At 40.4% G+C, this 27,972-nt stretch overlaps 1 protein-coding gene across 2 annotated transcripts in view; it reads left to right on the top strand.

The window, feature by feature from the left end:
* The window catches only part of sorbs2b (sorbin and SH3 domain containing 2b), a 452,225-nt gene that overhangs the window by 401,287 nt on the left and 22,966 nt on the right, over positions 1-27,972 (top strand). Inside the window, exons 18-27 of one of the 2 annotated variants that reach the window (XM_073048156.1) lie at positions 5,864-6,033; positions 8,159-9,709; positions 14,526-14,626; positions 16,602-16,648; positions 17,533-17,647; positions 17,766-17,894; positions 20,035-20,238; positions 24,178-24,975; positions 25,438-25,617; positions 27,697-27,807. In XM_073048156.1, coding sequence (XP_072904257.1) covers positions 5,864-6,033; positions 8,159-9,709; positions 14,526-14,626; positions 16,602-16,648; positions 17,533-17,647; positions 17,766-17,894; positions 20,035-20,238; positions 24,178-24,975; positions 25,438-25,617; positions 27,697-27,807 — 3,406 coding nt within the window. The remainder of the gene's footprint in view (positions 1-5,863; positions 6,034-8,158; positions 9,710-14,525; positions 14,627-16,601; positions 16,649-17,532; positions 17,648-17,765; positions 17,895-20,034; positions 20,239-24,177; positions 24,976-25,437; positions 25,618-27,696; positions 27,808-27,972) is intronic. The other variant, XM_073048157.1, reaches the window with a different exon arrangement.

Below are 27,972 nucleotides of genomic sequence, written 5' to 3'. Positions count from 1 at the left end.
CCCTTCTCACTCAGCAGGAGCCTGGTTCCCTATCTCCCTTCTCACTCAGCGGTGGCCCAGTTCCCACACTCCCTTCTCACTCAGCAGGAGCCTAGTTCCCACACTCCCTTCTCACTCAGCAGGAGCCTGGTTCCCACACTCCCTTCTCACTCAGCAGGAGCCTGGTTCCCACACTCCCTTCTCACTCAGCAGGAGGCCCAGTTCCCACACTCCCTTCTCACTCAGCGGAGGCCCGGTTCCCACACTCCCTTCTCACTCAGCAGGAGCCTGGTTCCCACATTCCCTTCTCACTCAGCAGGCGTCTGGTTCCCACACTCCCTTCTCACTCAGCAGGAGCCTGGTTCCCACACTCCCTTCTCACTCAGCAGGAACCTGGTTCCCACACTCCCTTCTCACTCAGCAGGAGCCTGGTTCCCACACTCCCTTCTCACTCAGCAGGAGCCTGGTTCCCACACTCCCTTCTCACTCAGCAGGAGCCTGGTTCCCACACTCCCTTCTCACTCAGCAGGAGCCTGGTTCCCACACTCCCTTCTCACTCAGCAGGAGCCTGGTTCGCACACTCCCTTCTCACTCAGCAGGAGCCTGGTTCCCACACTCCCTTCTCACTCAGCAGGAGCCCGGTTCCCACACTCCCTTCTCACTCAGCCGGAGCCTGGTTCCCACACTCCCTTCTCACTCAGCGGAGGCCCGGTTCCCACACTCCCTTCTCACTCAGCCGGAGCCTGGTTCCCACACTCCCTTCTCACTCAGCAGGAGCCTGGTTCCCACACTCCCTTCTCACTCAGCGGAGGCCCATTTCCCACACTCCCTTCTCACTCAGCAGGGGTCTGGTTCCCACACTCCCTTCTCACTCAGCAGGAGCCTGGTTCCCACACTCCCTTCTCACTCAGCAGGAGCCTGGTTCCCACACTCCCTTCTCACTCAGCAGGAGCCTGGTTCCCACACTCCCTTCTCACTCAGCAGGAGCCTGGTTCCCACACTCCCTTCTCACTCAGCAGGAGCCTGGTTCCCACACTCCCTTCTCACTCAGCAGGAGCCTGGTTCCCACACTCCCTTCTCACTCAGCCGGAGCCTGGTTCCCACACTCCCTTCTCACTCAGCGGAGGCCCAGTTCCCTATCTCCCTTCTCACTCAGCAGGATTCTGGTTCCCACACTCCCTTCTCACTCAGCAGGAGCCTGGTTCCCTATCTCCCTTCTCACTCAGCGGTGGCCCAGTTCCCACACTCCCTTCTCACTCAGCAGGAGCCTAGTTCCCACACTCCCTTCTCACTCAGCAGGAGCCTGGTTCCCACACTCCCTTCTCACTCAGCAGGAGCCTGGTTCCCACACTCCCTTCTCACTCAGCAGGAGGCCCAGTTCCCACACTCCCTTCTCACTCAGCGGAGGCCCGGTTCCCACACTCCCTTCTCACTCAGCAGGAGCCTGGTTCCCACATTCCCTTCTCACTCAGCAGGCGTCTGGTTCCCACACTCCCTTCTCACTCAGCAGGAGCCTGGTTCCCACACTCCCTTCTCACTCAGCAGGAACCTGGTTCCCACACTCCCTTCTCACTCAGCAGGAGCCTGGTTCCCACACTCCCTTCTCACTCAGCAGGAGCCTGGTTTCTACACTTCCTTCTAATTCACTGGGTCCCAGTTCCCATGATTGCATTTAATTCACTGGGGCCCCAGTTCTAATGCTTTTTTAAATAATCAAGGCCCTATTTATAATACTCTCTTTAAACATAGCAGGTTCATTGGGAAATTTACTATAATAGAGTGAGGCATATTTTAAAAAAGGGAGAATAGTAAATGCAGAACATGTAAGACAGCAGAATCGGAAATCTGGGACAAAAATAGAAATGCTGTAAGAAACCATTAATGTCTTGTGTCAGTTCTGGATGAGTTCTGAAGAAATATTGACTTGTGTATCATTATACGTGCTGCTTGACTGGCTGAGTTCTTCCAGAGCTTCCGTTTTTGCATTAAAATTGTGTAGGTGAATTAACATCCAATAGTCCAGAAAATCTGCTAGTAGAGCACTAGCAAAGTCCCAAGTATGATGAGTTTTACTTTATTGTGCTGACTTGATCTGCACCTTCATTTCTATATTCTTCAGGAAAGTCAGAAGTATTTTGAGCAAGTTTACTCCAGAGAAGTTTGACAAGCTATTCAATGTGAGGAAGACTCAAAACTGATCCCGAACGGGATCATTTTACTCATTGTAGACCCTCTGACCTTGAACTATATGGGCTTTTATCATAGAATTCATTCTCAAATAAGGTTACCATGTCTAGGTGCTCCTTGAGATTTAACTCTTTGACTAAGCTTTTGACCACTGTCTGACTATTGCTTAGTGCCCAATCTTTGTCTCCTGAAATGCATAATGATATTTGCTATATGTGCTGCATGATAGAGAATGCAAGCTGTTGCTGCATTAGTTTATCTATTTGAGCCAGCTCCTCACACGTTCAGCCATTCCTCACATTTTAGTCTACACTTCTATTACATGTTTTCTTCTCAAAATATATTGCACCATATTTTCCTGAGCCTACTTTGTGTTTGTGCTGGACTGTCTGTTTCCTCTTGGAATCCAGAGCCTTGGTCTCCACTTCCCTTAAGGTTGTGAATAGCCCTCAGATGCATCCACATATTCCATAAAAGGAGACGCTAAATGATTCAAAACCTGCTTGTGTCTGTCATCCTCAAGCCATGACACCCAGTAGGACCTCTTGTAGAGGTCACTTAATTTCTCCTTCTGGCATCTCGGTGGTGGGGGGGATGGTGGTGGTGGGGAGTGGTTTCAATATTACATGAAAGAAATTCCTCCCTTTCCTTCCATTTTTAACTCTACTGATGTCTCAGTAACAGATTATCTGACTCATTATCATGTTGCCATCTGTAAGAGCTTGTTGGCCTTCGGAGCGTCACGGTAGCATAGTGGTTAGCAGAATTCTTTACAGTCCCAGTGACCCAGGTTCAATGCTGCCTGTAAGGAGTTAATACATTCTCTCCGTGACTATGTGCTTTTCCTCCCACAGTCCAAAGACGTGCTAGTTGGTAGGTTAGTTGGTCATTGTAAATTGTCCCTCGATTAGGCTAGGATTAAATCGGGGAATTGCTGGGCGGCACAACTTGAAGGGCCAGAAGGACCTATTCTGAGCTGTATTTCAATTTTATTTAAAAAATAAACAAAATTTCCTGAAAGAAGTTTTAAAAACAAAAGTCTTCATTTATGCAAATAAGCTTCTGCATCATCAATAAATTTGATTTTATCTGCACAACTCAAAAGGAAAAAAAACATATGAATGGAAAGCAAAAGTGGACCTACCAGGATTCCTTTTCATGTGCTACTTGTAACTTTCTCCAGTGCAAAATGTACCTTAAGTTCAATCCTTTGCTTCCTAATGTTTGTCCAGTTTCTGTCATTGCTGCATATTTCTCTCTACCATATGCCTGAATTATTACAAGAATTCTATAAGATATCTTTTTTGAATACAAAAAAAATTCTGTACAATACATTCTTCTTTATTTAAAGAGAATATCATTCAAAACAAAAATAATGTTTACAGCTCTATCCACCAACCATTATGTTTTTAAATGCCCCTCTAAACTTTGTCTTCATTATGGATATTAAAACTTTTCCCACATCAATAGTCACTAAGTGATGTTATAATTCCTCATTTTTTTTTCAACATGCTCCTTGCATTAGTTGGAAGTTGAATACCAGATGGCTGGTGTTAAATATCTTATATTGTCAAGTCATATTACACGTTGTTCATGAATTGAGCTCAAATGACTTCCAAAGTTAAGAGTTTGTGATGTAAATATTGGTAATAATATTGATTTATTATTGTCACATGTGCCAAAATGCAGCTTGTCTTGCATACTGTTTATACAGATCAAATCATCCATCAGTTCATTGAGCTAGGATAAGGTAAAACAATAACAATACAGAATAAATTGCAATAGCTACCGAAAAAGTGTAAAGAATAAAGTGCAAGATCATGGGTTGTGAGGCCAAGAGTTTATCTTATTGTACAAGAGATCTGTTCGAGAATCTGCTATCAGTGGGATAAGATAAGGTATAAGATAAGTTAAGATAAAACTTTATTTATCCAGAAGGGAATTATTGTTGCAAGGTTGCTCAGTCAGAAATATATACTTTAAAATACAAAATATAAGCATTGAGGTACAAAAAAACCAAAATATGCATTAAAAAGTAATAGTGCAAAATACGGATGTGCAATGAAACCATGTACTTATATACTTAAGGAGGAGGAGTTGTAGAGTCTTATTGCCACGGGAAGAAAGGATCTCCTGTGGCGTTCAGGGGTGCACCTTGATGAAATCAGTCTGTTACTAAAGGTAAACATGAGGAAATCTGAAGATGCTGGAAATTCAAACAACACACACAAAATGCTGGTGGAACACAGCAGGCCAGGCAGCATCTATAGGGAGAAGCACTGTCGACGTCTCAGTCCAAAACATCAACAGTGCTTCTTCCTATAGATGCTGCCTGGCCTGCTGCGTTCCACCAGCATTTTGTGTGTGTTGCTATTACTAAAGGTGTAGTTTGTCCAGTATGTCATGGAGAGGGTGAGAAGGATTGTTTATAATGCTCTGTAATTTCGGCAGCATCCTCCTCTCAGACACAATCACGAGGGAATCCAGTTCCACCCCCAGACCAGAACCAGCCTTCCTGGCAAGCTTATTGATCTTCTTGGCGTCAGCTGCTCTCACCCTGTTGCCCCAGCAGACCAGTGTAGAACAGAATGCCGGCCACCACTGAGTCTTAGAACATCTGCAACATAGTACTGCAGACGTTGAATGACCAGAGCCTCCTCTGTCCCTTCTTGTACAGAGCCACAGTATTTTTAGACCACTCCATTTTTTTGTCCAGGTGAGTTCCCAGGTATTTGTAATCCTAGATGACGTCTACATCTGATCGCTTGAAGGTGAGAATGCAGGATGTTTTCACTTTCCTGAAGTCCACCACCAACTCCGTTGTCTTGGTGATGTTGAGCTGCAGGGGATCCGGCCCATACCACTCAAAAAAGTTATCCACTGCTCTTCCGACCTTAGCCTCTTGACCCCAGCTGATACAGCCCACAACCGCTGAATCATCTGAAAACTTCTGCAGGTGGCAAGACTCCAAGTTTTATCTGAAGTTGAGGTGTAGACAGTGAACAGGAAAGGGGACAGGGCAGTCCCCTGAGGTGCCCCTGTGCTACTAACCACAGTATCTGATACACAGCTCTGCAATCTCACATACTGTGACCATCTGGACAGGTGGTACTCAGGACACTGATGGAGCATCCACCTGCATCTCCATGAGCTTTACTCCCGAGTAAAGCAAGTCATATGGTGCTAAAAGCACTGGAGAAATCCAGGACTGTAGTTCTCAAAGTGCTGCCTGGCTCATCCAGGTGGGTGTAAGACCACTGAAGCAAGAGGATAATGGCATCTGTGCTCCAATATGTGGTTGGTAAGCAAACTGCAGGGGGTCCAGTGCTGGATTTACAATCATCCAGAGGTATGTCAGAAGCTGTCCTTGAACCTGGTGGTACTTGTTTTCGGGCTTTTGTATTTTCTGTCTGATGGGAGAGGAGAGGAGCAAGAATGTTTGCTGTAGGTAGGGTCTTTGATTATGCTGGCTGCTTTACTGAGGCAGAGAATAGTATAGATCATAGAAGGTCCATAGAGAGGAGACTGGTTCCTGTGATGTGTTGCCAAAGGAGCCAAATAGAAATAGAAGCCAAATGCAGGTTTGTTCTACTGTATTTTATTCTGCTGCCATTGTGCTGAGAAAAAAGTGTAATTAAGGAGACACTGTGAGATTAGAAAAACTCGTTTGACAGTGATGATTCAATTTGTTGTTTAGTGGCACAAATTCAGCAAGCGACTACAGAAAGAGACGGAAGTCTGAGCCTTCAGTAAACCATCAAAGAGCACAGAGTGATCACACTATGCAGAAGAACAGCATTGATCTCCATGGAATACCCAGGAGGTCTTTAATCAATTCTTCACCATCTTCACCATCAAGAGTTAAAGGTAAGGAATAAAACTGCAGATGCAGGTGGCTTAAATTGAAAGAAAAAATGTGGCTTGAGTTAACAAGTTGAAATATTTTAGCCATTTTGCTGAATGATATGTTGCTTTTACTAAAAAGATGGAAATATAGCAGGGAATTGACTGAGCTTTCTTGCCCCTTGCTGAGTTAAATGTGGTTGCCTTTAATTCTACCTTTAGCAAGAATGCCTCTGTGGACTTCATAGAATTGGGTGGCACAGGGGAAGACCATTCGGCCACTCAGGTCTATGCCAGCTCTCAGCAAATGAAATGATCCAGTCAATTTCAGTCCCCTGCTTATTCCCAATAACTCTCCAATTTATTTTTTTAGAAGCTATCGTATTGTCTTTCAAAAGCTTTCAGTGTTTCTGTTTACACCACCCTCCCTTTCAGACAGAGTTCCAGAGGCAAGATTAGTTGTAGTAAAACTGTTTTATTTTTGTCCATGCAAATACGTGAACAATTCTGTTGAAACTCGTTTATCCTCCTGTGCTTGAAATACCAAGGTAAGATTTTACAGCGTTGTCTCTGAAAACTCAGTGGTTAGGTTTCACTGCTGGAGCAAAAATTAGAAAGCTGAATTTTTGTTAACGAACTCCATGTGGATAATATAATTTTCTGATAGTTAGAAATCATCTATATTCAATAATTTAATTTGAAATAATAAAGCTGAGAGGTTTATATGGCAGCGTTTACTTTTACTTTGAGAGATGTCTTCTCCCTTACATCTTGTACAGAATAAGGGTCAGGAATATGAATACCGCCAAAATAATTCTTCTTCTGCCTTTTTGTGGAAACATTTGGACCCTCTGCCATATTGTGAAGCTAAATAGCATGGAACTTGTCTTCCAATCTAGTTGTTATTCAGACAGTCCAACGAATTTGCCAGAATTATTGCCAAGGTTTTCCAATGAAAATGCTGATAATTGTGAACTAATAATTTGGATATTAGTGGAATTTCCATTTACTCATAAGGTCAGCAGTTTTCAATGTTGCTGCAGTACGTCATTTGTGTGTATGAAAAGCTATATAATTCATCAATTTTTAGCTGCACTGGAGTTTATTTGTGAGACATGTTAACCCACTGAGTATTGCAATGCATCTGAACATTTAAACAAAATATTGAATTCTACAAGTTTAGGAATTATGGGCTGTTCTTCCAATGAATACACATGTGTAGCATTGTTTATTTTCTGTCAGAGCTTTAGTCTGTCACTTTTACTAAACTTTCAATAATCTGTTCTTTGCCTGTAGATAGCAAAGTAGTGTGATCATTTAATTACAGTATTGTTCACACAGCAATTGAAATAGCAATGAGATAAAACCAATAGTTTTCAAAGAGCAAATGCCATAAAGAAAATGTCAGCTTTACATTGTAAGTAAATTCCATCAGAATAATGATTGTTCTAATAAATCTGTGCCTTCTGATCTGCTAAACCACTGTACTATGATAGTTTATATGGTAGTGAATTACCTATGAAACAGCCACTAGAGGGCACAACATACTCATCTCATTACAAAGTTAACGCAAGGCAAATTTTAAATAATAATATAATTATATTTGTTGCCTATATTGCAAACATGAAAATGTTGTTAACAATTACATAAACATGGCACAGTTGTAATTTGATTAAACCAGACATCAGTGAGCTCATAGTAACAAAGTAGAGAGTAAATATTAAGCCAATAAGCTATGAACTATCCCCTCCTGAATGCTCAGGGATTTTGGGTTGGATAGGGTAGGAGGCAGAGGTGGGCTTGCAGAAAACTCTTATAGATCAGCACCTTTGCTTTATAAGCCCAATTTTTATACATAAAAAACTGAAGACCAATGTAGCTATGAGTGAAAGGAAAAACAATAGGTATACCTTGTGTAACATTAAGTCATATTGGAGTGGCTTTAACCCAATGGAAATGGATATTATGGACCTTACTGCCTGTACTTTGCAGACATGGTGATGTACATTATGAAGTTATTATGTTCATGCTATCTTTTCTTGCTTCTTTGCCTTTCTTACTGATTTTATGCTACTGAAACACTGTCTTGTATGTCTAGTTAATTCTGGAATTGTCTCTTTTTCATCATGCTGCTCTCTGGATCTGAAAGGTGGGGATATTAGCAGACAATGCCCACTTAGCTATGTACTGCAAAACCAGAATTCCTCTCCTGAGTTAGGTTATAGTAGTCGCCTTAGCCAGCCTTTGGTTGTAATTACACCAAGCCCAAAAAGGTCTGTTCTGTTCAAGAATGGCTGGCAGCTGAATCGACAAAATGCAGAAGCTTGGAGCAGCACAGAGGAGCGGACCTCACCGAAACTGAAGTCCCGCAGCTACGATGATCTACTACAGAGCGACTACGAAGAGGTTCAGGAGGAGCAGGTAAAGTCTGAGAGCATGGTGTCATTACTCTGTGAAGAGCAGGCTAAGGGTGAATATTCTAGAGGCTGGCTGTCGCCGCACGGGACCGTGAGCACAAAGCCCCACAGGCCGCGGATTCGCTGCAAATCAGCTCGTGGTGGCAAAGGCTTCCTGAAGCTCTACAAGAAAATGCACCACATAAATCGCAAGGAGTTGATAAACCCAGACGTCATCTGCACCGTGAAGTCCAGGGTGTTACAATACGAACAAGAACAGCACAGGGGCATCTTTTCAGAATGGAAGGAGCTTTCCAGTGAGGTACCAAGAGACATGGTGCCGACCCGAATCTCTGAATTTGAGAAAATTATTAAGTCAAAATCTATGCCCAACCTGGACAAAGCAATTTTATCGGAAGCCTCCTATTTAGCTTCCAATAAGAGGATCTTACCAAGGCGGCGGTTATCCATTGAATCTTTACTGGATGAGGAAAATCAAGGCAGGAAACTGTCTACTATGCAGCAACAATATTGCATGTCCAAAGCTATGATGCCAATTCATATCAAAATAACAAATGAAAATCAGTCAAAACTGGCTTCGTGGTTTGAGAGTGCTGAGATGGACAGTGACCATGAGGCTGTGGTGTCTGACCTCAGTGATTACATGCCGATTGAAGGCTCCTCATTCTGCAGCGAGAGTGATTTTGATCATTATTCCTTCACATCTTCAGAAAGCATTTACGGTTCTGGTCACCATCTCCACCATCACAAGCACCTTCTCAGCTCCTGCAAGGGCAGGTGTCCAGCCTCGTACACCAGGTTCACCACCATGCTGAAACATGAAAGGGCAAATCAAGACAAGAAACCGACTTCAAAGAAACCCGAAGCTGACTCCAACCTGTCAAAGCTTGCCTTCCTGGTCAGTCCGGTGCCTTTCAGAAGGAAAAAGGCTCTGCCAGCCCAAAAAAAACCTGAAAAGCCAAAATCTAAATCAGTGTATGAAGCCCTGGATTCTGCTTTAAAAGATATCTATGATCACATCAAAGCAGAGAAAAGGCGTGGGAGTTTACCTGATAACAGCATATTACACAGACTTATAAATGAACTGCTTCCAGATATCCCTGAACGGAATTCATCCCTCAAAGTCCTAAGGAAGAAAGTTAGTCCACAGCCGTCACTGCAGCAAGAAGTGGAGGTTACGGTTCCTTTATACCAGTGTGACTATGGAAAAAATCAATTTAGTACCTCTTATCAGGACATGGACACCAACAACAACCCAGAGAATGATTGTACCTACTACCAAGGTGGCAAGCAAACCATACTCTTCATTGTGTGTCTGGGAATTGTGTGATCATCACCATACATTCTTCATCCATTTCTCATCTATAGCATATGCTTAATGACAAAAAGTTATTGTCAGGGGATCATAAAATAGGGAGGCATTTGCTCTAATTTTAAAATTAATCTTTGGTCTGTAAAAGCTCAGAAAATACATACATTAATAAAACAGCATAATTGGGTGGTGGGGGAAAGAGAGGTGGAGAGAAACTGAACTAAAAGCTTGTAACATGTTAGGTGCAGGTCTACCATTTTATCACCATGACTGTTTTTATTTCTTGACCTTGACTATTTTAATATGTAAATACTTTCAAATTTTAAACCAAATTAAATAAACAAGGATGGTAGATGAATTCTGCAAGTTATCCAACTTTAAATGGATTATTGCAATTAGTGAGCAGAGTTAGTAAGCTTTGCAAAATTTAAATAAAGTTTAATGTTTAGTCCCATTTCTTCTTGCTGATGCCTGGGCTGCCTTATAAATTTCTAATTATCTAACTAGATTAACTTCAGGTTGAAAGAGTACAGAGAAAATTTACAAGGAATTTGCTGGCCCTGGAGGACCTGAGTTATAAGAAAAGATTAGAACGTAGAAAATTGAATGGGAATTTGGTAGAGATATACAAAATGAATGAATGAAATTAATGTATTTCAGTCAGTACAAACATAACAAAAAGCATCATTTACAATTATGATTTCATAGGACAAAATTACAACAAAAAAAAACATAAATATTCTTGATGATGGGTAAATGCAAGCAGGCTTTTTTCACTGAAGTTGGGTGGGACTACAACCAGAGGTCATGGGTTAAAGGTGAAAGGAGAAATCTTTAAGGGGAACATGAGGGGAAACTTCTTTGCTCAGAGGGCTGTGAGAATGTTGAATGAGCTGCTAGTGCAAGTCGTGCATGCGAACTCAATTTCAATGTTTGAGAAGTTTAGGTAGGTACGTGATTGATAGTATGGTCTGGGTGCAGATTGATGGGGCTAGGTAGTGTAAATGGTTCAGTACAGACTAGATGTACCAAATGGTCTGTTTCTGTGCTGTATTCCTCTATGATTCTTTAAGTACAATCATTTGTACTAATTCTAGAAAGTTTACTTTCTTTGTGACATGGAAGTAAATAGTTTACTCCATATAAAAATCACTAAACATTTAATGTCTCAGCTTTAAAGTGTTTTAAAGCAAAAGCAAATTTGACATAAAGCTCCTTGGGTTGATTAGTTAAAAGTGGGTAAGTAGTTTTCTAATGGATGAGTAGTTTTGGTGCTAGCCAGCATTTTTCTCACTGTTAAGCCTGTAATCCCCAAAAAGAGCTTTCCCATCAGTTTTTACTTTAATCCCATCTCCTTTTTTCACCAAACACTTACAATATGTCTTGTTTGTAAATGTTATTCCTACATTCTCCCATGTGTTGACAATGTGGGTCTCTTTTCACTTCACCCTCTGCTTGAATGAACCATATAACGTGCATTGCCAATAAGCACAGGCAACAGCATCTGCTCTGAATGCAGCTGTATGTAATAGCTGCTCATTCCTTTGCAAGCATGCACACCAATCGTTTTGATCTTTAAATTGATACAGAGTGCATCAATTTTAACTTTTTTTTTTCCAATTCCTCCTGCTGCTATCCACTTCCTTCCAGAAGTCTCCTGAAGTTCTGATGTTAGGTAAATGGAACAAATGGTCTTTGAAAGAGTGCATTGCTCAAAGAGGTGGGCCTAGAAATTTGTGTACACCATTTATTGTTGCACATCTGCTTTAAAAAGTCCTAAAAGGGATCTGATATTTGATAATGCCATTTGAGGGACAGTAGCAATTAATGCTACGTTTTGTCATTTAGCTGCACAACTCAGAACATGGCTCTAACACACACATGCACGCGCACACAGACAGACAGACACACACACACACACACACACACACAAAGTTTGTGGAGAGGGTAGTGGATTATATCACTAGCAAGGGTGTCCTCTGATCAAGAGAGCAATGGAGACCTCTCATCAGGGAGCTCTTAGTAGGAGGCTCGCAGGGAGGGCATGGGTGCAGTTCATGAATGCCTGCTCTTTGGGGAAGGCTGATGGAGAAGCATGTGCAGTTGGGAGAAGTAGAGAGCTTCAGTGATATCCCTAAAGTAACGGCAAGTCACAAACTGTGATATGTGATGTGCAACAGCTTCTGTGGACTGGGAAATTGCTGAAGTTTGGAAGGAGAGAACAAGGGTGACCTTAGCAATGCAGGCTTGTCTGTGTGAATTTGTACGTGAGGCTTTGAGGTCAGAGATATGAGGATCTCCTTACGAAGGCAATGCCTGTCAGAGTAGTGAGTAGGAGGGAGGCTCTCTGGAGCCTGTGTGCTGAACCACTGTCTGCCCCCTGCACTGTGGTCTCCATGGATGCCTGTAGTTCCTGGGAGAAGTTCTTTTGTACACCCTAGTCGTCCATGATGAGGAATATATAGACTACACAAATGGAAATTGGAAACAGAAGTCAGGAGCTGGTGAGAGTTCAGTGGGTACAGTGAGTGCAACAGTCTGACCATCAACAAAGGTTCAGTGCAGTTGGGCCTCCCTGTAATGTTTCTGAGTTTTCAGCTTTAGTAAAAAGCTGCAGCTTCAGTGAGTGGACAGCAGCCATTGTTTTCCTGACCAATGTGGTTGAAAATTTGACATCAAAGCAGAAAATGCTGGAAGCTTTCAGTAGGCCAGGCAGCACCTATACAAGAGAAAATATTACCATTTCAGGTCTGTTACCCAGGTTGAAAACCTTGCACTATTGTTGGCATCATTTGGGCAAGTCTGACATTGAGGGGACAGCATTAGCAAATATGAAGATCTTACTCAGAAATAAACAATGATCCCAGCTGCCAACAAGACTTGTCATAAAAATTTGCACAAAATTGATTACTCTGTATTCATTTTCAGCTTCACAGAGGTTCTTTAGTATCTACCAGACAGATTTCTGGGCTGTGATCTCAGCTTTGAGCCATTACAACGATTTCATGTTTTGAATGTTGAACTGTTAAGGCCAAAATATATAGAAATTGAACTGCATTAAATCTAGGGAAAACACTTTATTTCAAATAAAGTATTATGTAATGTCAGAGGGGGAAATGAATTTGGCCTCGTCTCAATGTGTACTATCCTTACAATCATTTTTGTGTTTCTCATTGGAATTCATGAATGAACATCTTTATGTAAGCTGTGTGTAAATTGCTAACTACATATTTTATTTGGTTTTGCTTGGTCTTATTGCACGTGTCTCATCATGTCATCTCAGATCTGTGTACACTGTGTAACAAAATATGTACAGTTTGAAATCCAAAAAGTTATTTTATAGTGCTGCTTCAGAGAGGAGCAGAGTGGAAGGTAAGTTGCCTATCCAAAAATCAGTAAGTATTGCGACCATCCCCTTTCTCAGCAATCACATGGGTTGTGTCATTTCTGAGCAGAGAGAGCTGCCTCTGCAGCGGCACTATTTAAAGTGAACTTTCTGGAGCAGCTCATAGTCCAGTGCTGAGAACTTTACTCAGGTAGGCTTTCTTTAATTTTATAGCCCACCATCCCCTCTCCTCGCCAAATCTTTACCTAGCTTGGTCCCTCAGCTTCTAATCACTCATCCGGCAGATTTGTTCCTCTGTTGTGCTGCTTTTAACACTGCAAATTAATTTCTATGCTTACCATAAGTCAACTACTCCTCACCCACGACTGGTATTTCTGGGCACAATACATTGCAGAATTGAGAATTTCTGTTTGCAGAGATTTAAGGTCTGGATGTCAAACTGTTGACAAAAGGCCTGGTAAATGGTAGATATTGAACAGCTATAACTACATTTCCATTACACGGTTACCAATGAGGCCAGTAGTGGTTGCACATCTTCTCTGAATGATTAATAAAAATAGCATTGCTGAAGGAATATATTGTTACACACTGCTATTTGTTTTCAGCTTCTAGATCACAATATAGTAATGGGTTGCTGGGTGACGGTGAAGTACACAATACACCGTAGAACCCATTTCTTCAATCTGTGCCAAGTGATCGTGAGAGCTATTTATTACTTCTAGTGTTCTGTTTTTGGTGGCTGTTTGAGACGCCGCTCCCAGAAATAAAATTGTGGACCATGTGTTAACAAGAATTTAGCAAGGCGTTTCCCTCTATAAATACATAGAAAGGGTTCTTCATGGCAGGGCAATACCAACAGCTAGAATCTATCCATATTGAACGTCAGCTACAAGGGAGAATCTTTTGGGCATAATGTTTCACGGAGTATCAGAACAATTCTGTTGTATTTTTTTGACTCGGGGGAAATGTTGGCAGTTGTTCCACAATCTGTTGTGCAGAATCGGTGCCTGGTCAACGTCAGCATTTCACTTCCCCATCCCCCCTCACCCAACGCCCTCTCTGTGGAACTTGATGCTTTTAACCTCCTGTCCCTTCATCAGCAGAAACCTATATGAGGTTTATTCTTAACTACTCCACTGGACTTTAACATGCATTAAATTTATCCATGGAAAATCCCAGAAAGATTGAAGCAAAAGTAGATTCACTGTGCTCAGAAATGGCAATTACTTATTCTGAAACTAGAAATCTTCTTAAAATTAACAAGTAAACTCATAGTCATCTAATGGAAACCCCTCACAATGTGGTAATATTTTAATGCTCTTTAATCTAAATATGGGTATAGCTTTGGTCTAAGCAGCCAGGGAAAAAAAATCACCTGGACTGTGAAGTGGGTGTCAATTTTGAGGCTGTAATTTATTTCATTATATTTTATTTTGAATAGATCAGGAACCCCATAGGACTGCCTCTGAAATGGGCCGAACAACACTAAAAGATCGCAGGGGACCGATGATTGAACCCCATAGGAAACCAGAAGAAAAGGAGGTAACTGAACAGAGGAAGCACCTCTACAGTAAATGGTGGTAGATATGAAATGTTTTAGACATGTTTTTCTTTACTCCACCATCAAAGTATTTTGAAATCGATGGTACAAAAGCTAAACTCTATTTCGTTAAGGCCATGATTCCTTTCACAATTTCAGCATGGCTTGCTCCCTTCATATTGTTGTACTTGCTTAACTTTGTGGCAGCTGTATTCTCTATACTTCAAGAACAGCTGAATGCATTGGAGTTTTAATCATGTTTAACTGTACAGATGGATCCAAGGAAAGAGGGAGTTTGGGTCTTAACCCGGTTGCTCTTTTCAAAAAGATTAGCTTGAGAAGAATCATATAGCTGTCTACTTCACACTGCCTATTGCAATCCTTTGTTGTTTTTTCTCTGCTTTTATCACTCTCACTTCAACATTGTCACTCACACTGTATCATTCTTGTTTGATAACTCCCTCTGCCCTTTGTAGCTCTCCCCCCTCTACCCCACCCCCTCGCACCCCTCCCCCTCAACCCCCGGCTCGCCACCCCCACTTGCTCCTCCCTACTCATGCTCCCCCCACCTCACCTGTTCTCATGGCCCTCATCTCTCGACCCCCCCTCACCCCACCCCTTTTCTGTCACACCCCTTCTCTCTCCCCTCCCCCCCACCCCTTCTCAGCCCCTTCTCCCCCACACTTTGATATGAAGGTATTGAGACGCAAAAATGCTTTGCCAGAATGGAGTGCTTGAACTTAGTTAGGAAACATTAATCAGACCAGGGCTTTCCACTGTACAAATAGAAAGCTGAGGGGTGACCTGATGGAAGTCTTCAAGATCAGGCAGTATATTCTATTTTAGGATGAGGCTAAAAGAATGATTTGTTAGCCAAGTCCCAACAGGGAATGCAGGCAAATCTAATTTACTCAGCAAATTGTTTGAATAAGAAGCTTGCCGGCATGGGAGGTGGTATGTAGAATGTGGAATAGCATGGATGCAGTGAAGAGGAATCTAATTAGAACAGAATGGAAAAAAGAATAAAAACCAAACTCAGCAGGCCAAGCAGCATCTGTGATGGCCAAAGGATCGTTGATGTTTCAGGTTGCCCTGAAAAAACTATTATCCATTTTCCCCCATTGCTGCTGTCTGACCTACTGAGTTCCTCCACCAGTTTTTTTTGTCCTTCCAGATTCCAGCATCTGCAGTATCTTGTATATCCAGAACAGAAGTCACGTGTTGACCAATCAATTCATTCCTGCATCTGGGTTGCAAATACTTTATACTTAACGATAGTTACATGAAAAGGGTTAAAAACCACGATATTGGTTTAATTATTTTTTATTCATTTATGAGATACTAGAGTGATGGATTTACACTCATCTTTGAAATTAGACTGAAATAGTTCTAAAGATTCTAGTGGACATGGAGGAGATGTTTCCTACTGTGGTGGAATCTAGGCCCAAATTCAGAATGGAAGGATGTCCCTTTTGAACAGAGGTGAGGAATTTCTTTAACCAGAGAGTGATGAATCTGTTAATCCATTGTCACAGGTGGTCATGGAGGCCAAGTTATTGCATGTATTTAAAGCAGATAGGCTCTTGATTGATAAGGATGTCCGAGGTAATGGGGAAAATGCAGGAAAATAGGGTTGAGAGGGATAATAAATCAGCCATTTTGGAATGTAGGAGCACTTTTGATGTGCCAAGTGGCCTAGTTCTGATCCTATGATTTTATAAATATTTCAATTAAATAGCTTGATAGCACATGTCATCTAGTCAATCCTTAATATCAGAAGAAACCACAATTATTTAGGGAAAAAGTGGCAATCCACCAAGTACAAAACCTTGGCTTTTAGTCAAATTGCATTCTTCAAATCATCTTTTAATTTTGAAGATCTCAGTCATCACATTGGTGACTTGAATCTTACACATTGCCATTGGTATAGTTCCCTAGTAAATACTTTTACACTGAAAATTTTTTTTCTCTTTCCAGCGACAGCCTGCTAAAGCGATTTATGATTTCAAGGCTCAAACAGCAAAGTAAGTGTTGATATTTTAACTCCTATGTTTATTTTTTTCTTTAAAGCTGAGGCTTGCAAACTCAGGCTCATCATTGAGGGACTTGAGTGTAGATTCCTCAGGAATCCATACTGTCATCAAGTTCCCAGAGCTGCTGTACCTCCACAGTGACATGGGAAGCTGCATTCCACACACTGATCTACAAGCATTTCCATTGCTCCTCAGTCATAAAAAAACACTCTTGAACACCAACAATACCACTGGTTTTCTTTGTGTAATTGGCAGGGTTTTATAATTTAGAGAGAAATTCTCTTACGGAGGTAACTGTTTGCAAGGGCTTCTAAGAATGTGTCCAAGGAAGAGCTTACGGGACATTCCCCCACTCACCCCCCTACAGTCAATGCTTCTGCACACCCTGCGTTATGTACAGTCCCTACACGTGACTGAGCATTTGAGGCACAGGTGGGATAGATTTGCTGGCTGCATCCTGGGAACTCAGTTTGTGGTCACGTTTCTGACTTCACACAGAAACAGAACCTTGCCATGTAACAAAGTTTGTATTCAATAGCCCTAAGGTATTAATGGAAATGAACACCACCCAATCTTAGTCTCTTGGCTTGTTTCTGTACTGAACAATGACACTGGGTGTCAGTCTGGGCTCAGATGTTACACTTGTGGCTCTTAGAAGATGGTGGGTTTGTGTCAGTGCAATGTTACATCATGGATACTGTCTGTTTGATAAGCATTCAAGAAAATAATCCATAATCTCTTGATACTATCTCAGAGAGCATTACAAATAATATATGAGTAGTACTTGTTGACTGGAATATTATTCATTTATTTAGAGGGCTATGTACTATATTGTTACAGTTTGTTTGTGATCGGAATGATTTATTTGCCTGCAGAGAATTACCATTCAAGAAAGGGAGTATTGTCTACATTATTAGACAAATAGATCAGAATTGGTTCGAAGGTGAACAACATGGAACAGTTGGCATATTTCCCATTTCGTATGTTGAGGTCTGTAACTTTCTACCTTTTGCTGTACAAGTTTTTTTTCAGTCTAGTTACATAAACTGTTCATATTGCCCTTTCTTGTAACTCTCTTGTGGATTTGTGATGACTTTATCTCCTGCAGAAGCTGCCTCTGACAGAAAAGGCACAGCCAATAAGACCACCGCCACCAGCAGAGGCCAGGGAGTTTGGGGAAGCAATTGCGAAGTATAATTTTAATGCAGACACTAATGTGGAACTGTCACTAAAAAAGGTAATTTTGGAACTCAAGTTCTTGATTAATTATCTCTTGGCTCCTCAAAGCATATTGCTCCGAAATGAAGCAATGGGAGGTGGGGCAGTGATCCTTCATTCTGTACTGTCTATGTGCCCAATTTTCTTGACTAATTAGAGTTCTTCTTGTGGTTTTTCTTCTGATTTTTCTTCTGATTTCTCTAACTCTGTTCTCTCCTGGTAGACACATCAATAATGGCAATAAGATAGCAATAAGACATCAATATTATCGATACAACACATCAATGATAGCATGATTGTGTTATTACTTTTTTAACTTGAATACTTCAACTCTCTCAAAAATGCTAATTAATTCAGTGGAAGGTATTATTTCCAGGTTCATGCTATGAGCTTGTCACTAGTGGTATTATCACTTGGAGAAGATACTTGAAGAAATTAGCAGGTGAACATTTTCAGGAGGAATGTATCACCATGTAGGACCTAAAAACCCTGAAGGAGTAGCTTTCAAATCATGTGGGAACCAGTGAATACAATTTCTTGTCTTGTTGAGTGCTTTTGTCAGTTTTGCGTTCCTACCAATCATATCAACAGCTTGATATTAGTTGCCCTTTGATGTATTATGGGATGTCTAACTTGCATTCCATCTTGTTCAAATATTCACTGGACAAATTGTGTCATTAAAGTTATGAAGATAAACATCGCATATTTCACTTGGGTAGATTACAGCTTAATGGTATGAGCACTGAATTTTCCAGTATCAGGTAACCCAGGCACCCTGGTGTTCCTTTTCTCAAATGCTCACCTACTTTAGTTCTCTCTTTGTTTATCTTTCCCATCTCTCCAAACCCCTCCCAATCCCCTACCTGTCTCTAACTGTCCATCCATCTGGTTAGACCTACCTGCCTCACACTGCTGAACACTTCCTTTCTTTCACCTGCCCTCTCAGCTCAGCACACTATCTCAACTTGAAAGTGTGATTTACACACATCTTGCTTCCATGGATGCTTGCTTGACCTGTTGAGTTCTTACAACATTTTGGTGAGATAATTTGGCATTTAGTTTATTATTGCACCGAGATGCAGTGGAAAAAATTGTTTTGCATGCCGTCCTTTCAGATCATTTTGAGAGATATGTACTTTGATGTAGTACAAGAGCAAAAGCAAAGGAGCCTGGCACTGGTTGCCCATTGAAGATGGGTCCCTTTGTTTTTCCCACTGTGCTCTATGTCCCCATCTTTTTCTGAATTTGATCCTTGCTCATCAACCCTATAAATATCAACCCATCAGGTATACCAGCCCAGCCCCTGAAATCTTGATTATCAATGAAAATATAACATGTCTGAATCACTCAGCAAGTCAGGCAGCAGCCATGGAAGGAGAAACAGAGACTGAAGTGCTAACTCTGTTTCTCTTTCCTTGGCTGATGCCTGACCTGCTAAGCATTTCCAATATTTTATATTTTTGTTATAAATTTGCGGTTTTTCTTTTGACCTCCAATGATCTGCTTTTTACTATAGAAGTGATGCATATTTACAGCCACCAATGTGCTTAGTACTGCAGTGGGACTACGTACACCCAGTGACCATTATTTCAGGTGCCTCCTGTAATTAATAAAGTGGCCATTGATTGTATGTTTGTGGTCTTCTGCTGCCATAGTCCAATCACTTCAAGGTTCCATGTGTAGTGCATTCAGAGATGCTCATCTTCACACCACTGTAGTAAGGCATGGTTACTTAGGTTAGTGTTGCCTTCCTCTCAGCTTGAATCAGTCTGGCCATTCTCCTCTAACCACTCTCATTAACAAGGAATTTTCACCCACAGAACTGCCACTCACTGAATGCTTTTTTTAATTACTTTTTGAACCATTCTCTGTAAATTCTAGTAACTGTTATGTGAAATCCCAGGAGATTAGCAGTTTCTTAGAAACTCAAACCACCCCATCTGGCACCAACAATCATTCCATGGTCAAAGTTACTTGGATCACATTTCTTCCACATTCTGATGTTTGGTCTGAACAACAACTGAACCTGTTGACAATGTCTGCATGCTTTTGTCATGATTGGCTGATTAGATGTTTACATTAAAGGGCAGGTGTATCTAATAAAGTGGTCACTGAGTGATTGTTACAGCATTTACACCTGAACTCTCTGATCTTCTTAGGGTGAAAGAGTCATCCTTGTCAGACGGGTTGATCAGAACTGGTATGAAGGAAGGATCCCTGGAACAAACCGACAAGGTATCTTCCCGATTTCTTACGTGGATGTACTCAAAAAAATTCCAGCTAAGAATACTACAGAATACCCCAGTCATTCTCTGCCTCTGAGCTTTCCCAGTGATAAGACCCAACTCTTGGGATCTTCAAAGGTAAGCAGATCTTTATGTTATTGAGCATTTTATATTATTGCAAAAGGCTACAAAAGTTATGTTTATTTATACCAGCCTAAAATCAGACACAAGAGAGATTGGAGTGGAAGTGCAGAATCCAGGAAAAGCAGAAAGCAAGAAAATTGCAATTCTGAATCTTTAAACTGTTTTTAAATTTAAACATCTATATTTTCATATGAAGAAATCTTGTAGATGGCATTAAATTTTGCCTTTTTACCTACACCGTGCTATTTGATTAAAATCTGTTCTTTGATTCATAGTTTAAGAAAATTGAAATTCTGAATCCTTAATCCCTTTCTTTATTCTCTACATCTATTTTTTTATGTGGAGAAATCTTGTAGATGATAGTAAGTTATACTTTTTTTTCCTACACAAGGCTATTTGATTAAAATCTGTTCTTTGATGAGTAGTTCAAGAAACTTGAAATTCTGCTGTGGAGTTTTAGAGATGTACTGACGTTTCAAGTTGCGTTAGTTAGATATGAGTATGTTTTCCTTGATTTTTACGATAAATCAATTCACCCAAGGAAAATCTCTTGTCAAGTTGTTTTTATTTTGCTTTGTTTCTATTTTGCTTTTTCAGGCTTCACTCATAAATTTGAACCATTAGGTTTGAATTCTATTATATCACCAGGAGTTACTTGTAGTCCAGCTAAGATATCTCCACACATAGTCCTAAGTGGGAGATAAAGCAGCTTTCACTTTGACACCAATTGAATAACTTCAGTCAGGTAGAACTTGGGTTTTACTTTTCAGTCATCTGCAGCATTACCATTATACACTCAGTGGCCACATTATTAGGTGCAGTTGTACACCTGCTCATTAATGCAAATATCTACTCAGTCAATCATATGGCAGCACTTCAATGCAGACAAGGTCAAGAGGTTCAGTTGTTGTTGAGACCAAACATCAGAATGGTAAGACCAAACATCAAAATGTGATCTAAAGCGACTTTGACTGTGGAATGATTGTTGGTGACACGACAATGAGTATCTCAGAATCTGTTGACCTCCTGGGATTTTCACACACAACAGTTTCCAGAGAATGGTGCAAGAAATGAAAAAAAAAACTTCTGGTGAGTGGCAGTTCTGTAAGTGAAAATCCCTTGTTAATGAAAGAGGTTAGAGGAGAGTGGCCAGATTGGTTTAAGCTGACAGGAAGGCAACAGTAACTCAAATAATTATATGTTACAATAGTGGCATGCAGAAGAGCAGCTCTGAATGTACAATATGCTGAGCCTTGAAGTGAATGGGCTACAGCGGCAGGAGACCGTAAATGTACACTGAGTGAATACAGGTGGTAACTGATCAAATGGCCACAGAGTGTATACGAGAGGGCTTTATTATTCCTGAGGCTGAAATCATGAAAGTAGACGGGTGATTTATCTTATTCTGATTTGCACCAGACCTTATTTATGATCTTTAAATGCTGACAGCTAGTTAGAATGGTGAGAAATAATCCGTTCCCTAAACTTAATCTATTTTGTGAGACAAGAGTTGGAGGAATATTTTATTTTTGTTGTACTTTACTTTTAACATTGTAACATATCTTACTTAACCATCAAGTTATGATAATCATTTATTATGCTGTGAAAATTCTTTGGCATTCTTTTCTCTGGCTTCTTATCTATATTTTGTTGAATACTTCCACACTGGCTTTTATGACTTCATGGGAAAAAAAATTACATGTTTATTAAATCCTCTTACAGTTATCCTCATTGACACTAGCAAATCGCACAAAGAACTTCAAGTAGAAATGGGCTCTAGTAGTGACATATGGTGATACAGCACAGAAACAAGCCCTTAGATCAGCTGAATCCATGTCAAATATTAAACGTACATGTACTGTAATGGTATACTAATCCCATTTTATTCTTTGCATGTACTTAACAGCACCTCATTGGATTCTACCATTCAGACACTAGGGATAATTTACCATTGTCAATTAACCCACCAAGCCACTCATTTTGGAATCCCAAATAGTCACAAGCAAACTCCACAGAGACATCATCAGGGGTCGATATTGAACGTGATTTGCTGAAGCTGTAAGGCTCTGCTAACAGTCCTGCTGTCCATCTCCTTCTCCAGAAAATAAGAAAAAAATTTCTGATTTGCATGTGTGGGTGTGACATGTTCCATCCACTCTCAGTATTGAGGACAGTGGCCCTAAGGGCCAAACACAGTCCTTACTCACATGCCTGAGCCACTTCCCCTTATGCCAGTGAGGAAAAGCCAGGTGCAGCCCTCTGCAAAAAGTCCTGTCAGCACTCAGAGTCCCCCAGCTCCTCACGCATATCAGTGATAAGATCATTGCACCTGACTGGATACCACACCATGGACATTAGTTGCATGTTTGCTTAAATAGGCAGAACCAATTATACCTTAAATGGTTATGGGGAGAAGGTGGAAGAATGGGGTTGAGAGGGAAAATATATCAGCAATGATCAAATAGTGGAACAGACCCAATGGGCCTAATTAGACCAAAAGACATAAGAGCAGAAATAGGGCATTCAGCCCATTGAATCTGTTCCACCACTTGATGGGGTGATGAGACAGAGGGGGAATGCCACAATAGCCATCACTGACATGATCAGCCAAATGGCTTCCTATGCCAAATGTTTCTTTGGCCCTGGGCAACTGCAACCCTTGCCAGTGGTAACAAATAATATGCATAAGAATCCATTTTTGGGAAAAGTGTTGAGATCACAGACTGTTGTGAGGGAGCTCATTCTCTATCAGTAGTTTGAAACCTCTGTAAAGAAGCATCGGTGCATTATTTCCTGCCTCTGAATTGCAGTCCATTAACTTCATTTTTACAGTGGTAGAAGGTAAGTAAGTACCAGCAGTCAAGTAATTTATCATGTTTAAATTGAGTATATTCCTGTTGAAATAGCAGATCTCTAAACTTAGAATATTTTCCATATCAGTGTAATAAAATGAATATCATAGCTTTTATAACTCTCAATTCAAAAGTTCCCATTTTGAGGTGTAAATTTCATTTTATTGATTAAGAAGGAATTGAGGGGGAAACCAGGTAATTTCAGATCTGCCATGAGGAACTAACTGAACTGTGGAAATGAAAGACACCAACAGATTTCTAATTGCAATAAACTTCTTGTAAAGACAGACAATAGGAGTAGAAATAATAATAGCATATTGAAAAATTGACTTTAAATAATTATTAGCTGTTCCTTCTTTCACTTTTTTTTTCTCATGGCTCAATTCTTTATTCTTACCATAATAAGTTTAGGCCTTATTGTTGTACGGTAATTTATTTGGATAAACGGTTTCAGTTTTGGGCATGCTGGAGGCTGCATTGTTTTTACCAGGTGATTAAAATATACTTTATAGTGCAGCACTTTATATATTTGTATCATATCACAAGTATCATAGACATTTTGTTCAGGTAAGATACTTACATGAGGTGAAGCTTTCCCCATAGAAAAACAAACATTGTTTTACATACCCTTAGAAAATTGTTGCTTCTATGATATGAGTCCGGTCAGCTCAACATTCAAAGTTCAAAGTAAATTTATATCACCATATTCAAACCTGAGGTTCATTTTCAACATCTCGTTGTATTTAATATAAAACATTTACTAAACAGTTTGTGTGTTTTGAGAGTCCAGCCATTTTGAACCAAAGGTTCAGTAAACTGCAAATGCATACATCAAGTTGTGAAAATACTACTTATTGTGCATGTTTGTCCTCTTCATAATTCCTATTTCAATACATCACTGTCAAGTTGTGAAACCAGTGTTTTATGGGTGGATGTTTTGTGCATAAACCTGTACTATAAGGGAAAGAAATGAATTGCTGTAATGTCCTGTCAGATAGCTTGAGTTTATGTTCGTTAGCTAGTAACACTGAAAGCTTCCTTTCATTATTTGTAGCATAACTTTTCCTCTTTCCCCTCTAAGTTGTCTTCTTATCAAAGGCTCAATACAACATCCCCTATTTCTGGACATCATCGCTCACCTTGTTTAAGTAGATCTCCAATGCAGGCTGTTACCAATGAACGGATATCATCGACTGTTGGGCTCTCTTCTCTCAGCTCCCCAGCCCCTATGCAACTTCATTTTGCTAATAACCTTTCAGATTTAAAAGCTCCTACTTTGGCAGTTACCTCCTCCAATCGTGACACAATCCTGCCTACAAACACTACTTCCTGTGAAAAATTGAGTCATTTCTTTCCAGTCACTTCATCAAAGAACCTTCCCAGTTCATCTGAAGGTCTGCGTTCTCCATTGTGCCCAACCTTGTCTAATGCTGTCCACCAGTCACCCATTTCTTTGTTTCACATTCTACCACATCGATATGACAGCAATAAAATGCAGGTAATGGACAGACCTCAGGAGGCCCCTGAGAAATCTGAAGCTACTTTCCCAATCAGTGCCAAGAAAATGGATAACATGGAGGTTTCTTTGGTCACAATGGAACCAGTGGAAAGCTGTACTCCAAAGACTTCTGCACAAAATAGTGATGAACAGCAGAAGGTGCTCCGTGGGGAATTGCAGTCAATCAACCAAGAACACAAGTCAAAGTATGAAGGAATTAAACAAATGCGTTCTCATGGACATGATTCCGATGTATCCAAGGACCTACTAGAACTCTTCATAAAGGAAGATCCTAGTGAGGTCTACGTGACATTTGAGGCACATAAACTGAAACCTGCTAAGTCTGATGAAATGCAGAAGGCAGAAGTTATTGATACTGAGGTACATATGGAGTGCAGCAAATCTAGTTCTTAAAAACAGAGAAGTTTTTTTTTGCTTACTTAATTTAGATCATTCATATGCCCTTGAACAAAATGTGCTTTAACTCTCTTTGCAGTGTGTTTAACTTCAATGCAAAGATGAATTTAAAATACTTTTGAAAATTTTCATTGGCCCATTCATAGCATGCAAAAGGGGTGGAGATAAAAGGGCCCTTGTACAAAGGTTGAGTGACGTGCTGTTAATAACCAGTGTTGAAAAGATATTTTAACACCTGCTATCAATCTAGGATTGCATGGTTTGAATGCTCTCATGGAAATGAAATTTCTGAGATATGATCCTATATTGGATGCATGTAAAGTACAACAGGTAAAAGTGACTAACAATAGTGCATAATGTTAGCTTGCCAGATTTAGTCCCTTTTATTTTTCTCTTTGAATTATTCTTTTTTTTTTGTATATGCAGACTGTAACATCTGGATCTGAACAAACTGTTGCTTCTCCTCCCTCACATATGCCTGCAGCATTTTCATCCCCACTGCCAGCGAGCTCCCTCTCTGTAGTTTCACCTCCACAACTCCCTCAGAGACCCACATTCTTCACCACATCATCTTCCAGCCAGAGAACTAGGTCTCCAAACTTGAAGGTAACTTGGACAATATCAGAAGTATAGGCATCTGAGTGTTGTGGTTACTCAGTTTTTACCTGGAGTTGAGTTGGTGACCACCTTCTAAAGGTACAATCATTAAAGGGGGTGGGATGGGGATTTGCTGACAGGGAAGGACCATGTAAAGAGAGAATAAAGTTTGCATTTAATTTCATTGTCCTGCACAGATGCCAGCAGAAAACTGGCTACTTTTAAAAGGAAGAAAGGTAAATTGGGTAAGTGTCTCTACCAAGTTGTTTTAGAGAACAAGATTACTCACAATGGAGATAAAATAGCTTCAAGCAATATGATGCACCCAACTTGGTGCATATGATGATTTTCATGAGTGAATCACTGTCAAAGGAAATAATTGAATAATATTTGCCATTTTAAGATCCAAATAACCATCTGTCTACCTAAAGAAAATTTGTTATCTTTGTTCAAATAATAAATTTCTGATAAGCTGTCCCCTTAATCCAGTGAAGAAGCTAAACCGTATCAATCTGTGTCAACCCCAGTTCTTTGCTAAGTTAATTGATAACGGCCAGAGCAAGATTATTACAATTCATTGTTTAACTTTGGCGTTAGGGTCAGGAAGATCAGGGGCTTGGTTCCTGCTCAGCACCTTTAACCACATTGGACAAGCTGAAGGATGGAAATTATTAGATGACAAAATGTTCTTCAGTCAAGTGCTTAGTCTAGTTATCTGTTTGTACATAGGTAGAAGCCACTGTACTGAGATTAGTAGAGTATGATGAGTGTCCATATATAGTGGATTCCAGTTATTTGTGACACATCGGGACCAGTACGGCCCAATTAAGTGGCTGTCCAATTAGCCAGTTTCAAGGAAATAGTTAAAAAGGTATAAAGCAGACAAATTGATGAACAAATTATGTACTTAAATGAAATACAGAACAAATTAGAAAACTACCAATAGTAATTAGTTCTCTAAAACTGTGTATTAGTTCCTAGTAGTTATTGACAGAGGAATTCATCCAGTGTATCCGATGAACAAAATCAGTGCAGACACCCAATGCAGATAATGGACTGCCTTCATACATTCTTGATACAATGCTATCAAGAATTTCATCCATCAAATCTTCATTTTCATTGTAACATTAAAAATTATTGATAGGTACTTTCGAATTCTTTGTTGTACCTAACTTGTTGGGGTAGTGAAATCATTTCATTTTCACTCTCAGCTGTATTTGCCATCTTCAAGCCTGAATGCTTGAAATCACAGTGAACAAAACAGTTTGGAATTGTCTTATTGCTTATTTCTTGCCAATTATCAATGACGAAGAGCACTTTTTTTGAATACAAACATACGCAACTGGCGCTATTTAAAAGCTGTTCGCTTTAAGCATGGTGCAGCATTTAATGGCCACGCAAGTGCAAGCAACTGACTAATTAGAACCTCTGCGGCATATTTCCTGCCCCAATTAAGCAGCATAGTGTCCCAAATAAACGAAGGGAATCCTGGTGATTTTCTGGATATGTCTTTGTTCTTTAAGAGTTGTCCCAAATAAATTGTCCAGATTAACTCATGGCACAGTTAACTGTTACCCACTATATTTGCATCCCAGCAAAGGGATCTGTTCTTTGAGGAGAAGAAGATAGTAGATGAAAAAGACCATCCAAAAGTAATAATGAAAGAAGTACATTAAGGCATGGTGATGTATTATGTGATATACTTGGGTTGCAAGTACTCTATAGCTAAATTTGATGCAAAGTGACTGATTCCAGCCAGAGCTATGCTTACAGTATGACTGGAGCTTTAGTACAAAATTAACCCTAACCTGACACTAGACTGAAAGGGAATGAGACTTCCTGGAGGACAGCAAGTCTCTTCTGATGCATATTTGCATTTGACATTTACCTGCACGTCACTGTCAATCGGAACCCAAAACCATTTATAGCATTATATGATTTTGAACCTCCATTAAAACATTTTTTTCCATCACTAATATAGCACTATTTAACATTTTGATATTCCTACATTCTTCCTCAATGGTCTTTGATCTTTTAAAAATAACTTGAACTTTGGTCAGTCTGATTGCACTCTTGTGGCTCTTACAGACGGGATTGAGGACTGATGGAGCTATAGTCGGTAAGCCTCCTCGCAGCCCGGTGATGTCTAAGCGATCCTGTGAATCACCTGTCAGGAGTAGCTTTTCATCGTCTCGTAGGGTATGGGAATCAGGAAAGCATACTGGATGATATGTGCAATTGTTTATTGTTTGCTGAATGGTATTTGTGTGAATCAAATTAATATTTCTGTCTTTTATCTAATTTCGGAGGCATTATTTAGCTTTTTGCCATTAATTATATTACAGGAAATTTGACTTGAATCCT

Source organism: Hemitrygon akajei, chromosome 6, assembly GCF_048418815.1.
Source record: "Hemitrygon akajei chromosome 6, sHemAka1.3, whole genome shotgun sequence".
In the NCBI taxonomy this organism is placed as follows: domain Eukaryota; kingdom Metazoa; phylum Chordata; class Chondrichthyes; order Myliobatiformes; family Dasyatidae; genus Hemitrygon; species Hemitrygon akajei.
This window is presented reverse-complemented; position numbering and strand designations above follow the sequence as displayed.